General features: G+C 41.2%; 1 protein-coding gene across 1 annotated transcript; it reads right to left on the reverse strand.

The window, feature by feature from the left end:
* Positions 1 to 417: 417 nt before the first annotated feature.
* On the reverse strand, positions 418 to 1906 carry LOC129001552 (uncharacterized). Its single transcript, XM_054428878.1, has 2 exons — positions 1467 to 1906; positions 418 to 1333 (listed from the first exon to the last, which is right to left on the reverse strand). Exons 1-2 carry the CDS (start codon positions 1846 to 1848, stop codon positions 420 to 422), a joined length of 1296 nt encoding a protein of 431 aa, XP_054284853.1. The 5' UTR covers positions 1849 to 1906; the 3' UTR covers positions 418 to 419.
* Between the last annotated feature and the right edge of the window lie 13949 nt (positions 1907 to 15855).

Here is a 15855-nt window from a genome sequence, read left to right on the forward strand (position 1 = left end):
TTTATAAATGCCTTTTCACATATGACTAAATACGAAGACTGGACTTATAGCATAGATGAAGTAGTCTGTTTCAAGTTCCAGTAAAAATATGCTACTGCCTACCTCAAAGAGCCTTACGTTATTTCGAAGAGTGTGAGATTTAATACCCCTTACTTAATGATCCTGTGATATACTTCGATATAAAATACAGTATGTTCAATTGTCTACAAAATGCCAATATTGTAGGTGGTTAAATATTTAGTTTTAACCATTATTAAAGTGTGTAGCTTGCCTAAACGTAACAAGGCAATATTTTTTGTTCTTTGTCTTCTTCAAACACAACAATGTTGATGAGAGAATAAATCCTCAAGTTTGGTATGATAATGGTAACTGATTAGTTGGTATATTATGTATTTATATTTTGCATGTATATACAGTTATTAAAGTGAAGATTTTTGAGAGCTCTTCCTACGTGAACTTTTTGGGGACTTAGAACTTCGTGTTCCCCGTTTCGAAAGTCTCGACGAATTTGACTCAGTCTCATCTTTCCAGCCCTCTCCCTTGTCTTGTCTCAAAAGTTCTTCAAGTTCATCAAACCGTGCTTTCTTTTTGTTTTCTACATTTTGTAGTTCATTTCCCATACCTCTGCACTGTTGTTTCAGTTTCCTCCAAAGTATATCAAGTTCTGGATCCGTCCTACCTCTTGGACAGTTTAGGAAAGACCAAAACCCAGAGGTATCTGGTAAAGATAATACATCAAAGTCAAATGAACCAGAACTCATACTTTGCAAACTCATTTTTGGAGTACTTGATAATTCTCTGGCTATTTCCAACCATCGGCAATTCCCCTTATTGTACGTCATCATGTCTTTACCATCCAAACGATTTTTGTCCAAACAATCTTGAAGAATCTCAGAACTCGTTCTGTTTAAGTACAAAGGTGCTTCCAAATTCATAAGTTTCACTGCCAGTCTTGGATGTATGGGTGGATCTAGAGTAGAATCAGCCACATTTTGGGTGAAAGATTCTATTAACTTGACTTTTCCGTATAATTTCGGAGTTTCTAAATAACTAACTTCCAGCCCGCGGCCTAAACACACCAGTGAGACCGTTAATCCTACCCCGCCTATTTCTGCACCTTCCTCTCCTAGTATAGGTACAATGAAAGACTTCTTTATCGCTGCCCGCTGAAGGACAGTTTGATGGAAGGTCTCTGGAAGTCTGACTGAAGCGACCCCTAGAGGCACGACTTCTTGGTTGGTGACGTCACTTCTTCCTACTTCTACCGTTACTAGTTGTGTTTGTAGTCTCTGGATCATTTCTAATCCGGTTGTTAACAGCAACACGCTATTACCTGGAAACCCAATTTTCATTAAGTTCACAATGTACAACCACCGTCGTCTTTTAGTTAGTTTTTATGTATCACTTAAGCAGAGATATGCGCTAGATCTAATCAAAATTATGAGTTATTAAACATGAAAGCTTACCTTCCATGACGTTTGTCCTCGACTTTTTTGTTGGTTTATCTACTATTTCTCCATCTTGTTTCCCTTTTGAATTTTTTCTTTCTTTGCCATCTTCGCCATTTTCCTTATTTTTCTCCTCGCTCTCATTTCTTTCATCTGATTCATCAGCTCGTCTAACACAATCAGCAAACAGGTTTTGAAACCATTCCAATAACGGTAAGATCACTACATCATGAGATGTAACTGATTTCTTAATATCCAGTGACTCATCCTTAGAAACAGTAGAAGGGTTTGTTGTTGGAAGGCTCAATATTTGTAATTGTGTAACTGTTTTACCGTCACGTTTCTTATTTTTCTCTGGGCTAATCAATATTTCATCATTCAGATCTATAAACTCAACCATGGCTTCTATGTAATATAAACTTTCACCTCTTAAGTGTTTGTATTCTTCTTTGATTATTTCATTAGGTATTTTTCTCACGTAAGTTCGATTTACTTTTGGTATGTCTATCCAATCCTTACTTGGTTCTGGGGGTGGGGAGTCATCATAGCTTTCGTTGTATCCGTAGGGGTCATAGTTACCGTACGGGTCATTGTAACCGTACGGGTCATTGTAACCATACATGTCTGAGGAGTAAGGCTCATAATAGGTCATGATGTATGTGTTTTAGTGTATGTCTGCTGGTGTATCTTCTTGAAATCGTGGTCATGTATTCACTTGTAATTTTCCTGGAGACTGTTTCTTGTTGTAATGTTTCTAAGCAACAGATTTTATAATTCTGTGTTTCAGTACATACTGGCCGAGCTGCAAAAACTCTACATAAAACTAACAATTTAAAAACAACATGTAGATATCTTGATGAAAGATCAAGCATTTAAGAAATATGAAAACTCATATCTGCCTTGTCTCCAAAATAGGTTTTCAATGTTACCCTACGACAATTTAAAGTATACTATTGAGGAAATACTTTTTTTATAGGCGAAGCTGTGGCTAAGTCGGTTGGAACTACGAATACAAGTCATCGACGTTGGCTTCGTCCTGTTTACCGCAAATACGATTATCAGTACGATGTAATTCTAGTGCATCGCAGACTCACCCCTTGCTCTACTTGAAATGTTTCACATAAGGCAAGGCAGTATAGTATTGATTCACAACAGTATTATAGAAGTATAATGGCTACATTATACTTCTATAATAGTAACGCTAGAAGCCTGTGTGAACAGGTCAGTGATGGGATCAAAGAGGACGCAATCTCTATAAATCATTAGGTGAAGGTCTTAAAACTAAACATCCCCACTGTAGTAAACTTGAAGACGATGAACTTTGAAGTCAATTTTTATATTGTCTAATTGGATTGATACTAAAATATTGCCTTAAACATGTCATATTTGTTCCTTATTAGTAGAGTGCTTAGTTTTCTTGTGATAGGGAAAGAAAAATTTGTTTGTTTGAATGGGGATTGTGAGAAATGAATTAGTTTGCATTATAATCAAAGCATATTAAAGAAACAAACTATAGTATTTACTTTTTGCTCTATAAGGAACCTAAACATTTTTAATTTACATTAATTTTTTTTTTATTTTCACCCTAACTTTTAACTGCTTAAAGACGCTAATATCTTAATTTTTGTAAGCTCTATACAGTGTCAGTAATGAAAATTAGGCATTTTATGTTTAAGAGTAAAAACGAAAAAACCAAATTTAAAAAAATTGTAAAACCCCATACCTTTTCCCACAATTCAATCTTGCTAGTTCAAAAACTTATTCATGTGTGTTCAATTATTACACCCCAACATGGCCTTAGTCGTCCATGCCAAATTGTGATTAAAATCAAACCAAACTTACTTGAATAATCGTGTTCACGGCCACACATATTTATACATATACTGTGCGTATTCTGTGTACAGTATATACACAGATTCTTGATAGATTAATACGTTAAGTATTATGCCAACAAATAGTTAGACACATATTACAAAGCTCAGAAAACGTCTCAGACTCAGAAATTACTCCGACTCAGGAAACATTCAACTCAGAAAATGCCCCAGACTCAAAAAATGCCCCCGACTCAGAAAATACCAGACTCAGAAAACGTCTCAGACTCAGAAATTACTCCGACTCAGGAAACATTCAACTCAGAAAATGTCCCAAACTCAAAAAATGCCCCCGACTCAGAAAATACTCGTCTCAGAAAATATCCGACTCAGAAATATCCCTTACTCAGAAAATGCCTCCGACTCAAAATTGTCCGACTCAGAAAATACCAGACTCAGAAAATGTTCTGGCTCAGAAATAACTCCGTCTCAGGAAATGTCCCAGACTCAGAAATAACTCCAACTCAGAAAATGTCCCAGACTCAGAAATAACTCCGACTCAGAAAATGTCCGACTCAGAAAATGTCCGACTCAGAAAATGTCCCAGACTCAAAAAATGTCACCGACTCAGATATAGCCCCGACTCAGAAAATGTCCGACTCAGAAAATGTCCCAGACTCAGAAAATCAGAAAATATCACAGGCTCAGAAAATGTCCCAGACTCAGAAAATATCAGATTTAGAAATGTCCGACTCAGAAAATGCCTCCGACTCAGAAAATGTCACAGGCTCAGAAAATGCCTCCGGCTCGGAAAATATCCTACTCAGAAAATGTCCCAGATTCAGAAAATGTTCCTGACTCAGAAATAGCCCCGACTCAGAAAATGTCCCAGACTCAAAATTGTCCGACTCAGAAAATAACCGACTCAGAAAATATCAGACTCAGAAATAACTCCGACTCAGGAAATATCCTACTCAGGAAATGTCCCAGACTCAGAAAATGCCCCGGCCTTAAAATTGTCCCAGACTCAGAAATAACTCCGACTCAGAAAATGTCCGACTCAGAAAATGGCCTACTCAGAAAATGTCCCAGACTCAGAAATAACTCCGACTCAGAAAATGTCCCAGACTCAGAAATAACTCCGACTCAGGAAATGTCCCAGACTCAGAAATAACCCTGACTCAGAAAATGTCCGGCTCAGGAAATGTCCGACTCAGAAAATGCCTCCGACTCAGAAAATGTCACAGGCTCAGAAAATGCCCCGACTCAAAATTGTCCGACTCAGAAAATAACCGACTCAGAAAATACCAGACTCAGAAAATGTCCCAGACTCAGAAATAACTCCGACTCAGAAAATGTCACCGACTCAGAAATAGCCCCGACTCAGAAAATGTCCGACTCAGAAAATGTCCCAGACTCAGAAAATGAACAAATCAGAAAATGTCACAGGCTCAGAAAATGTTCCGACTCAGGAAATGTCCCAGACTCAGAAATAACTCCGACTCAGAAAATGTCCCAGACTCAGAAATAACTCCGACTCAGAAAATGTCCGACTCAGAAAATGGCCGACTCAGAAAATGTCCCAGATTCAGAAAATGTTCCTGACTCAGAAATAGCCCCGACTCCGAAATAGTCCCGATCCGACTCAGAAAATGTCTCAGCCTCAAAATTGTCCGACTCAGAAAATAACCGACTCAGAAAATATCAGACTCAGAAAACGTCCCAGACTCAGAAATAACTCCGACTCAGAAAATGTCCCAGACTCAGAAATAACTCCGACTCAGAAAATGTCCCAGACTCAGAAATAACTCCGACTCAGAAAATGTCCCAGACTCAGAAATAACTCCGACTCAGAAAATGTCCGACTCAGAAAATAACAGACTCAGAAAACGTCTCAGACTCAGAAATTACTCCGACTCAGGAAACATTCAACTCAGAAAATGCCCCAGACTCAAAAAATGCCCCCGACTCAGAAAATACCAGACTCAGAAAACGTCTCAGACTCAGAAATTACTCCGACTCAGGAAACATTCAACTCAGAAAATGTCCCAAACTCAAAAAATGCCCCCGACTCAGAAAATACTTGTCTCAGAAAATATCCGACTCAGAAATATCCCTTACTCAGAAAATGCCTCCGACTCAAAATTGTCCGACTCAGAAAATACCAGACTCAGAAAATGTTCTGGCTCAGAAATAACTCCGTCTCAGGAAATGTCCCAGACTCAGAAATAACTCCGACTCAGAAAATGTCCCAGACTCAGAAATAACTCCGACTCAGAAAATGTCCGACTCAGAAAATGTCCCAGACTCAAAAAATGTCACCGACTCAGATATAGCCCCGACTCAGAAAATGTCCGACTCAGAAAATGTCCCAGACTCAGAAAATCAGAAAATATCACAGGCTCAGAAAATGTCCCAGACTCAGAAAATATCAGATTTAGAAATGTCCGAATCAGAATATGCCTCCGACTCAGAAAATGTCACAGGCTCAGAAAATGCCTCCGGCTCGGAAAATATCCTACTCAGAAAATGTCCCAGATTCAGAAAATGTTCCTGACTCAGAAATAGCCCCGACTCAGAAAATGTCCCAGACTCAGAAATAACTCCGACTCAGAAAATGTCCGACTCAGAAAATGGCCTACTCAGAAAATGTCCCAGACTCAGAAATAACTCCGACTCAGAAAATGTCCCAGACTCAGAAATAACTCCGACTCAGGAAATGTCCCATACTCAGAAAATGCCCCGGCCTTAAAATTGTCTGACTCAGAAAATAACCGACTCAGAAAATATCAGACTCAGAAAACGTCTCAGACTCAGAAATTACTCCGACTCAGGAAACATTCAACTCAGAAAATGCCCCAGACTCAGAAAATGCCCCCGACTCAGAAAATGCCCCCGTTTCAGAAAATACCCGATTTAGAAAAACTCAGGCTGAGAAAATGTCCGACTCAGAAAATACTCGTCTCAGAAAATATCCGACTCAGAAATATCCCTTCCTCAGAAAATGCCTCCGACTCAAAATTGTCCGACTCAGAAAATACCAGACTCAGAAAATTTTCTGGCTCAGAAATAACTCCGTCTCAGGAAATGTTTCAGACTCAGAAAATGCCCGACTCAAAATTGTCCGACTCAGAAAATAACCGACTCAGAAACTCAAAAATGCCCCCGACTCAGAAAATGACTCAGAAAATGTCCGACTCAGAAAATGTCCCAGACTCAGAAAAAGCCCCAGACTCAGAAAATGTCACCGGCTCAGATATAGCCCCGACTCAGAAAATGTCCGACTCAGAAAATGTCCGACTCAGAAAATATCCCAGACTCAGAAAATGAACAAATCACAAAATATCGCAGACTCAGAAAATGCCTAAGCTCAGGAAATGTCCCAGACTCAGAAAATGCCCCGACTCAAAATTGCCCGACTCAGAAAATAACCGACTCGGAAAATATCAGACTCAGAAAATGTCCCAGTCTCAGAAATAACTCCGACTCAGGCAATGTCCCAGACTCAGAAAATGGCCGACTCAGAAAATGTCCTACTCAGAAAATGTCCCAGACTCAAAAAATGCCCCCGACTCAGAAAATACCAGACTCAGAAAACGTCTCAGACTCAGAAATAACTCCGACTCAGGAAATAGCCGACTCAGAAAATATCAGACTCAGAAAACGTCCCAGACTCAGAAAATGTCCCAGACTCAAAAAATGTCACCGACTCAGATATAGCCCCGACTCAGAAAATGTCCGACTCAGAAAATGTCCCAGACTCAGAAAATCAGAAAATATCACAGGCTCAGAAAATGTCCCAGACTCAGAAAATATCAGATTTAGAAATGTCCGACTCAGAAAATGCTTCCGACTCAGAAAATGTCACAGGCTCAGAAAATGCCTCCGGCTCGGAAAATATCCTACTCAGAAAATGTCCCAGATTCAGAAAATGTTCTAATGTAGAAATAGCCCCGACTCAGAAAATGTCCCAGACTCAGAAATAACTCCGACTCAGGAAATGTCCCAGACTCAGAAATAACCCTGACTCAGAAAATGTCCGGCTCAGGAAATGTCCGACTCAGAAAATGCCTCCGACTCAGAAAATGTCACAGGCTCAGAAAATGCCCCGACTCACAATTGTCCGACTCAGAAAATAACCGACTCAGAAAATACCAGACTCAGAAAATGTCCCAGACTCAGAAATAACTCCGACTCAGAAAATGTCACCGACTCAGAAATAGCCCCGACTCAGAAAATGTCCGACTCAGAAAATGTCCCAGACTCAGAAAATGAACAAATCAGAAAATGTCACAGGCTCAGAAAATGTTCCGACTCAGGAAATGTCCCAGACTCAGAAATAACTCCGACTCAGAAAATGTCCCAGACTCAGAAATAACTCCGACTCAGAAAATGTCCGACTCAGAAAATGGCCGACTCAGAAAATGTCCCAGATTCAGAAAATGTTCCTGACTCAGAAATAGCCCCGACTCCGAAATAGTCCCGATCCGACTCAGAAAATGTCTCAGCCTCAAAATTGTCCGACTCAGAAAATAACCGACTCAGAAAATATCAGACTCAGAAAACGTCCCAGACTCAGAAATAACTCCGACTCAGAAAATGTCCCAGACTCAGAAATAACTCCGACTCAGAAAATGTCCCAGACTCAGAAATAACTCCGACTCAGAAAATGTCCCAGACTCAGAAATAACTCCGACTCAGAAAATGTCCGACTCAGAAAATAACAGACTCAGAAAACGTCTCAGACTCAGAAATTACTCCGACTCAGGAAACATTCAACTCAGAAAATGCCCCAGACTCAAAAAATGCCCCCGACTCAGAAAATACCAGACTCAGAAAACGTCTCAGACTCAGAAATTACTCCGACTCAGGAAACATTCAACTCAGAAAATGTCCCAAACTCAAAAAATGCCCCCGACTCAGAAAATACTCGTCTCAGAAAATATCCGACTCAGAAATATCCCTTACTCAGAAAATGCCTCCGACTCAAAATTGTCCGACTCAGAAAATACCAGACTCAGAAAATGTTCTGGCTCAGAAATAACTCCGTCTCAGGAAATGTCCCAGACTCAGAAATAACTCCGACTCAGAAAATGTCCCAGACTCAGAAATAACTCCGACTCAGAAAATGTCCGACTCAGAAAATGTCCCAGACTCAAAAAATGTCACCGACTCAGATATAGCCCCGACTCAGATATAGCCCCGACTCAGAAAATGTCCGACTCAGAAAATGTCCCAGACTCAGAAAATCAGAAAATATCACAGGCTCAGAAAATGTCCCAGACTCAGAAAATATCAGATTTAGAAATGTCCGAATCAGAATATGCCTCCGACTCAGAAAATGTCACAGGCTCAGAAAATGCCTCCGGCTCGGAAAATATCCTACTCAGAAAATGTCCCAGATTCAGAAAATGTTCCTGACTCAGAAATAGCCCCGACTCAGAAAATGTCCCAGACTCAGAAATAACTCCGACTCAGAAAATGTCCGACTCAGAAAATGGCCTACTCAGAAAATGTCCCAGACTCAGAAATAACTCCGACTCAGAAAATGTCCCAGACTCAGAAATAACTCCGACTCAGGAAATGTCCCATACTCAGAAAATGCCCCGGCCTTAAAATTGTCTGACTCAGAAAATAACCGACTCAGAAAATATCAGACTCAGAAAACGTCTCAGACTCAGAAATTACTCCGACTCAGGAAACATTCAACTCAGAAAATGCCCCAGACTCAGAAAATGCCCCCGACTCAGAAAATGCCCCCGTTTCAGAAAATACCCGATTTAGAAAAACTCAGGCTGAGAAAATGTCCGACTCAGAAAATACTCGTCTCAGAAAATATCCGACTCAGAAATATCCCTTCCTCAGAAAATGCCTCCGACTCAAAATTGTCCGACTCAGAAAATACCAGACTCAGAAAATTTTCTGGCTCAGAAATAACTCCGTCTCAGGAAATGTTTCAGACTCAGAAAATGCCCGACTCAAAATTGTCCGACTCAGAAAATAACCGACTCAGAAACTCAAAAATGCCCCCGACTCAGAAAATGACTCAGAAAATGTCCGACTCAGAAAATGTCCCAGACTCAGAAAAAGCCCCAGACTCAGAAAATGTCACCGGCTCAGATATAGCCCCGACTCAGAAAATGTCCGACTCAGAAAATGTCCGCCTCAGAAAATGTCCCAGACTCAGAAAATGAACAAATCACAAAATATCGCAGACTCAGAAAATGCCTAAGCTCAGGAAATGTCCCAGACTCAGAAAATGCCCCGACTCAAAATTGCCCGACTCAGAAAATAACCGACTCGGAAAATATCAGACTCAGAAAATGTCCCAGTCTCAGAAATAACTCCGACTCAGGCAATGTCCCAGACTCAGAAAATGGCCGACTCAGAAAATGTCCTACTCAGAAAATGTCCCAGACTCAAAAAATGCCCCCGACTCAGAAAATACCAGACTCAGAAAACGTCTCAGACTCAGAAATAACTCCGACTCAGGAAATAGCCGACTCAGAAAATATCAGACTCAGAAAACGTCCCAGACTCAGAAATAACTCCGACTCAGAAAATGTCCGACTCAGAAAATGTCCCAGACTCAAAAAATGCCCCCGACTCAGAAAATAACAGACTCAGAAAACGTCTCAGACTCAGAAATTACTCCGACTCAGGAAACATTCAACTCAGAAAATGCCCCAGACTCAAAAAATGCCCCCGACTCAGAAAATACCAGACTCAGAAAACGTCTCAGACTCAGAAATTACTCCGACTCAGGAAACATTCAACTCAGAAAATGTCCCAAACTCAAAAAATGCCCCCGACTCAGAAAATACTCGTCTCAGAAAATATCCGACTCAGAAATATCCCTTACTCAGAAAATGCCTCCGACTCAAAATTGTCCGACTCAGAAAATACCAGACTCAGAAAATGTTCTGGCTCAGAAATAACTCCGTCTCAGGAAATGTCCCAGACTCAGAAATAACTCCGACTCAGAAAATGTCCCAGACTCAGAAATAACTCCGACTCAGAAAATGTCCGACTCAGAAAATGTCCCAGACTCAAAAAATGTCACCGACTCAGATATAGCCCCGACTCAGAAAATGTCCGACTCAGAAAATGTCCCAGACTCAGAAAATCAGAAAATATCACAGGCTCAGAAAATGTCCCAGACTCAGAAAATATCAGATTTAGAAATGTCCGACTCAGAAAATGCCTCCGACTCAGAAAATGTCACAGGCTCAGAAAATGCCTCCGGCTCGGAAAATATCCTACTCAGAAAATGTCCCAGATTCAGAAAATTTTCCTGACTCAGAAATAGCCCCGACTCAGAAATAGTCCCGATCTGACTCAGAAAATGTCCCAGACTCAAAATTGTCCGACTCAGAAAATAACCGACTCAGAAAATATCAGACTCAGAAATAACTCCGACTCAGGAAATATCCTACTCAGGAAATGTCCCAGACTCAGAAAATGCCCCGGCCTTAAAATTGTCCCAGACTCAGAAATAACTCCGACTCAGAAAATGTCCGACTCAGAAAATGGCCTACTCAGAAAATGTCCCAGACTCAGAAATAACTCCGACTCAGAAAATGTCCCAGACTCAGAAATAACTCCGACTCAGAAAATGTCCGACTCAGAAAATGTCCCAGACTCAAAAAATGCCCCCGACTCAGAAAATAACAGACTCAGAAAACGTCTCAGACTCAGAAATTACTCCGACTCAGGAAACATTCAACTCAGAAAATGCCCCAGACTCAAAAAATGCCCCCGACTCAGAAAATACCAGACTCAGAAAACGTCTCAGACTCAGAAATTACTCCGACTCAGGAAACATTCAACTCAGAAAATGTCCCAAACTCAAAAAATGCCCCCGACTCAGAAAATACTCGTCTCAGAAAATATCCGACTCAGAAATATCCCTTACTCAGAAAATGCCTCCGACTCAAAATTGTCCGACTCAGAAAATACCAGACTCAGAAAATGTTCTGGCTCAGAAATAACTCCGTCTCAGGAAATGTCCCAGACTCAGAAATAACTCCGACTCAGAAAATGTCCGACTCAGAAAATGTCCCAGACTCAAAAAATGTCACCGACTCAGATATAGCCCCGACTCAGAAAATGTCCGACTCAGAAAATGTCCCAGACTCAGAAAATCAGAAAATATCACAGGCTCAGAAAATGTCCCAGACTCAGAAAATATCAGATTTAGAAATGTCCGACTCAGAAAATGCTTCCGACTCAGAAAATGTCACAGGCTCAGAAAATGCCTCCGGCTCGGAAAATATCCTACTCAGAAAATGTCCCAGATTCAGAAAATGTTCTAATGTAGAAATAGCCCCGACTCAGAAAATGTCCCAGACTCAAAATTGTCCGACTCAGAAAATAACCGACTCAGAAAATATCAGACTCAGAAATAACTCCGACTCAGGAAATATCCTACTCAGGAAATGTCCCAGACTCAGAAAATGCCCCGGCCTTAAAATTGTCCCAGACTCAGAAATAACTCCGACTCAGAAAATGTCCGACTCAGAAAATGGCCTACTCAGAAAATGTCCCAGACTCAGAAATAACTCCGACTCAGAAAATGTCCCAGACTCAGAAATAACTCCGACTCAGGAAATGTCCCATACTCAGAAAATGCCCCGGCCTTAAAATTGTCCGACTCAGAAAATAACCGACTCAGAAAATATCAGACTCAGAAATTACTCCGACTCAGGAAACATTCAACTCAGAAAATGCCCCAGACTCAGAAAATGCCCCCGACTCAGAAAATAACCGATTTAGAAAAACTCAGGCTGAGAAAATGTCCGACTCAGAAAATACTCGTCTCAGAAAATATCCGACTCAGAAATATCCCTTACTCAGAAAATGCCTCCGACTCAAAATTGTCCGACTCAGAAAATACCAGACTCAGAAAATTTTTTGGCTCAGAAATAACTCCGTCTCAGGAAATGTTTCAGACTCAGAAAATGCCCGACTCAAAATTGTCCGACTCAGAAAATAACCGACTCAGAAACTCAAAAATGCCCCCGACTCAGAAAATGACTCAGAAAATGTCCGACTCAGAAAATGTCCCAGACTCAGAAAAAGCCCCAGACTCAGAAAATGTCACCGGCTCAGATATAGCCCCGACTCAGAAAATGCCCAAGCTCAGGAAATGTCCCAGACTCAGAAAATGCCCCGACTCAAAATTGCCCGACTCAGAAAATAACCGACTCGGAAAATATCAGACTCAGAAAATGTCCCAGACTCAGAAAAAACTCCGACTCATGCAATGTCCCAGACTCAGAAAATGGCCGACTCAGAAAATGTCCTACTCAGAAAATGTCTCAGACTCAAAAAATGCCCCCGACTCAGAAAATATCAGACTCAGAAAATGTCCGACTCAGAAAATGTCCCAGACTCAGAAAATGTCACCGACTCAGATATAGCCCCGACTCAGAAAATATCAGATTTAGAAATGTCCTCAGAAAATGTCTCAGACTCAGAAAATGTCACAGGCTCAGAAAATGCCTCCGGCTCGGAAAATATCCTACTCAGAAAATGTCCCAGATTCAGAAAATGTTCCTGACTCAGAAATAGCCCCGACTCAGAAATAGTCCCGATCCGACTCAGAAAATGTGACAGACTCAAAATTGTCCGACTCAGAAAATAACCGACTCAGAAAATATCAGTCTCAGAAATAACTCCGACTCAGGAAATATCCGACTCAGGAAATATCCGACTCAGGAAATGTCTCAGACTCAGAAAATATTAGACTCAGAAAATGTCCCAGACTCAGAAAATATCAGATTTAGAAATGTCCAACTCAGAAAATGCCTCCGACTCAGAAAATGTCACAGGCTCAGAAAATGCCTCCGGCTCGGAAAATATCCTACTCAGAAAATGTCCCAGATTCAGAAAATGTTCCTGACTCAGAAATAGCCCCGACTCAGAAATAGTCCCGATCCGACTCAGAAAATGTCCCAGACTCAAAATTGTCCGACTCAGAAAATAACCGACTCAGAAAATATCAGACTCAGAAATGACTCCGACTCAGGAAATATCCGACTCAGGAAATGTCCCAGACTCAGAAAATGCCCCGGCCTTAAAATTGTCCTAGACTCAGAAATAACTCCGACTCAGAAAATGTCCGACTCAGAAAATAACCGAATCAGAAAATATCAGACTCAGAAAATATCCCAGACTCAGAAATAACTCCGACTCAGAAAATGTCCCAGACTCAGAAATAACTCCGACTCAGAAAATGTCCGACTCAGAAAATGACCGACTCAGAAAATGTCCCAGATTCAGAAAATGTTCCTGACTCAGAAATAGCCCCGACTCAGAAATAGTCCCGATCCGACTCAGAAAATGTCCCAGACTCAAAATTGTCCGACTCAGAAAATAACCGACTCAGCAAATATTCAGACTCAGAAATAACTCCGACTCAGGAAATGTCCCAGACTCAGAAAATGCCCCGGCCTTAAAATTGTCAGACTCAGAAAATTTTAGACTCAGGAAATGTCCCAGACTCAGAAATAACTCCGACTCAGAAAATGTCCCAGGCTCAAAAAATGCCCCGGACTCAGAAAATGTCCGACTCAGAAAATGTCACAGGCTCAGAAAATGCCCCGACTCAAAATTGTCCGACTGAGAAAATAACCGACTCAGAAAATATCAGACTCAGAAAATGCCCCAAATCAAAATTGTCCGACTCAGAAAATAACCGACTCAGAAAATACCAGACTCAGAAAATGTCCCAGACTCAGAAATAACTCCGACTCAGAAAATGTCACCGACTCAGAAATAGCCCCGACTCAGAAAATGTCCGACTCAGAAAATGTCCCAGACTCAGAAAATGAACAAATCAGAAAATGTCACAGGCTCAGAAAATGTTCCGACTCAGAAATAGCCCCGACTCCGAAATAGTCCCGATCCGACTCAGAAAATCTCTCAGGCTCAAAATTGTCCGACTCAGAAAATAACCGACTCAGAAAATATCAGACTCAGAAATAACTCCGACTCAGGAAATAGCCGACTCAGAAAATATCAGACTCAGAAAACGTCCCAGACTCAGAAATAACTCCGACTCAGAAAATGTCCCAGACTCAGAAATAACTCCGACTCAGAAAATGTCCCAGACTCAGGAATAACTCCGACTCAGAAAATGTCCGACTCAGAAAATGTCCCAGACTCAAAAAATGCCCCCGACTCAGAAACTCAAAAATGCCCCCGACTCAGAAAATGACTCAGAAAATGTCCGACTCAGAAAATGTCCCAGACTCAGAAAAAGCCCCAGACTCAGAAAATGTCACCGGCTCAGATATAGCCCCGACTCAGAAAATGCCCAAGCTCAGGAAATGTCCCAGACTCAGAAAATGCCCCGACTCAAAATTGCCCGACTCAGAAAATAACCGACTCGGATAATATCAGACTCAGAAAATGTCCCAGACTCAGAAAAAACTCCGACTCATGCAATGTCCCAGACTCAGAAAATGGCCGACTCAGAAAATGTCCTACTCAGAAAATGTCTCAGACTCAAAAAATGCCCCCGACTCAGAAAATATCAGACTCAGAAAATGTCCGACTCAGAAAATGTCCCAGACTCAGAAAATGTCACCGACTCAGATATAGCCCCGACTCAGAAAATATCAGATTTAGAAATGTCCTCAGAAAATGTCTCAGACTCAGAAAATGTCACAGGCTCAGAAAATGCCTCCGGCTCGGAAAATATCCTACTCAGAAAATGTCCCAGATTCAGAAAATGTTCCTGACTCAGAAATAGCCCCGACTCAGAAATAGTCCCGATCCGACTCAGAAAATGTGACAGACTCAAAATTGTCCGACTCAGAAAATAACCGACTCAGAAAATATCAGTCTCAGAAATAACTCCGACTCAGGAAATATCCGACTCAGGAAATATCCGACTCAGGAAATGTCTCAGACTCAGAAAATATTAGACTCAGAAAATGTCCCAGACTCAGAAAATATCAGATTTAGAAATGTCCAACTCAGAAAATGCCTCCGACTCAGAAAATGTCACAGGCTCAGAAAATGCCTCCGGCTCGGAAAATATCCTACTCAGAAAATGTCCCAGATTCAGAAAATGTTCCTGACTCAGAAATAGCCCCGACTCAGAAATAGTCCCGATCCGACTCAGAAAATGTCCCAGACTCAAAATTGTCCGACTCAGAAAATAACCGACTCAGAAAATATCAGACTCAGAAATGACTCCGACTCAGGAAATATCCGACTCAGGAAATGTCCCAGACTCAGAAAATGCCCCGGCCTTAAAATTGTCCTAGACTCAGAAATAACTCCGACTCAGAAAATGTCCGACTCAGAAAATAACCGAATCAGAAAATATCAGACTCAGAAAATATCCCAGACTCAGAAATAACTCCGACTCAGAAAATGTCCCAGACTCAGAAATAACTCCGACTCAGAAAATGTCCGACTCAGAAAATGACCGACTCAGAAAATGTCCCAGATTCAGAAAATGTTCCTGACTCAGAAATAGCCCCGACTCAGAAATAGTCCCGATCCGACTCAGAAAATGTCCCAGACTCAAAATTGTCCGACTCAGAAAATAACCGACTCAGCAAATATTCAGACTCAGAAAT

This window comes from Macrosteles quadrilineatus, unplaced genomic scaffold, assembly GCF_028750875.1.
Source record: "Macrosteles quadrilineatus isolate MER2022 unplaced genomic scaffold, UCM_ALF_1.0 Scaffold_8__2_contigs__length_117827958, whole genome shotgun sequence".
Taxonomy (NCBI): Eukaryota; Metazoa; Arthropoda; class Insecta; order Hemiptera; family Cicadellidae; genus Macrosteles; species Macrosteles quadrilineatus.

What these genes read in the sequence shown, in the direction of transcription:
- LOC129001552 (XM_054428878.1), bottom strand. Translation starts at nt 1,848, where the DNA reads ATGGTTGAGTTTATAGATCTGAATGATGAAATATTGATTAGCCCAGAG. An exon ending in GAGGACAAACGTCATGGAAG is followed by an intron (nt 1,334 to 1,466) that starts GTAAGCTTTCAT and finishes TTGGGTTTCCAG; the next exon opens with GTAATAGCGTGTTGCTGTTA.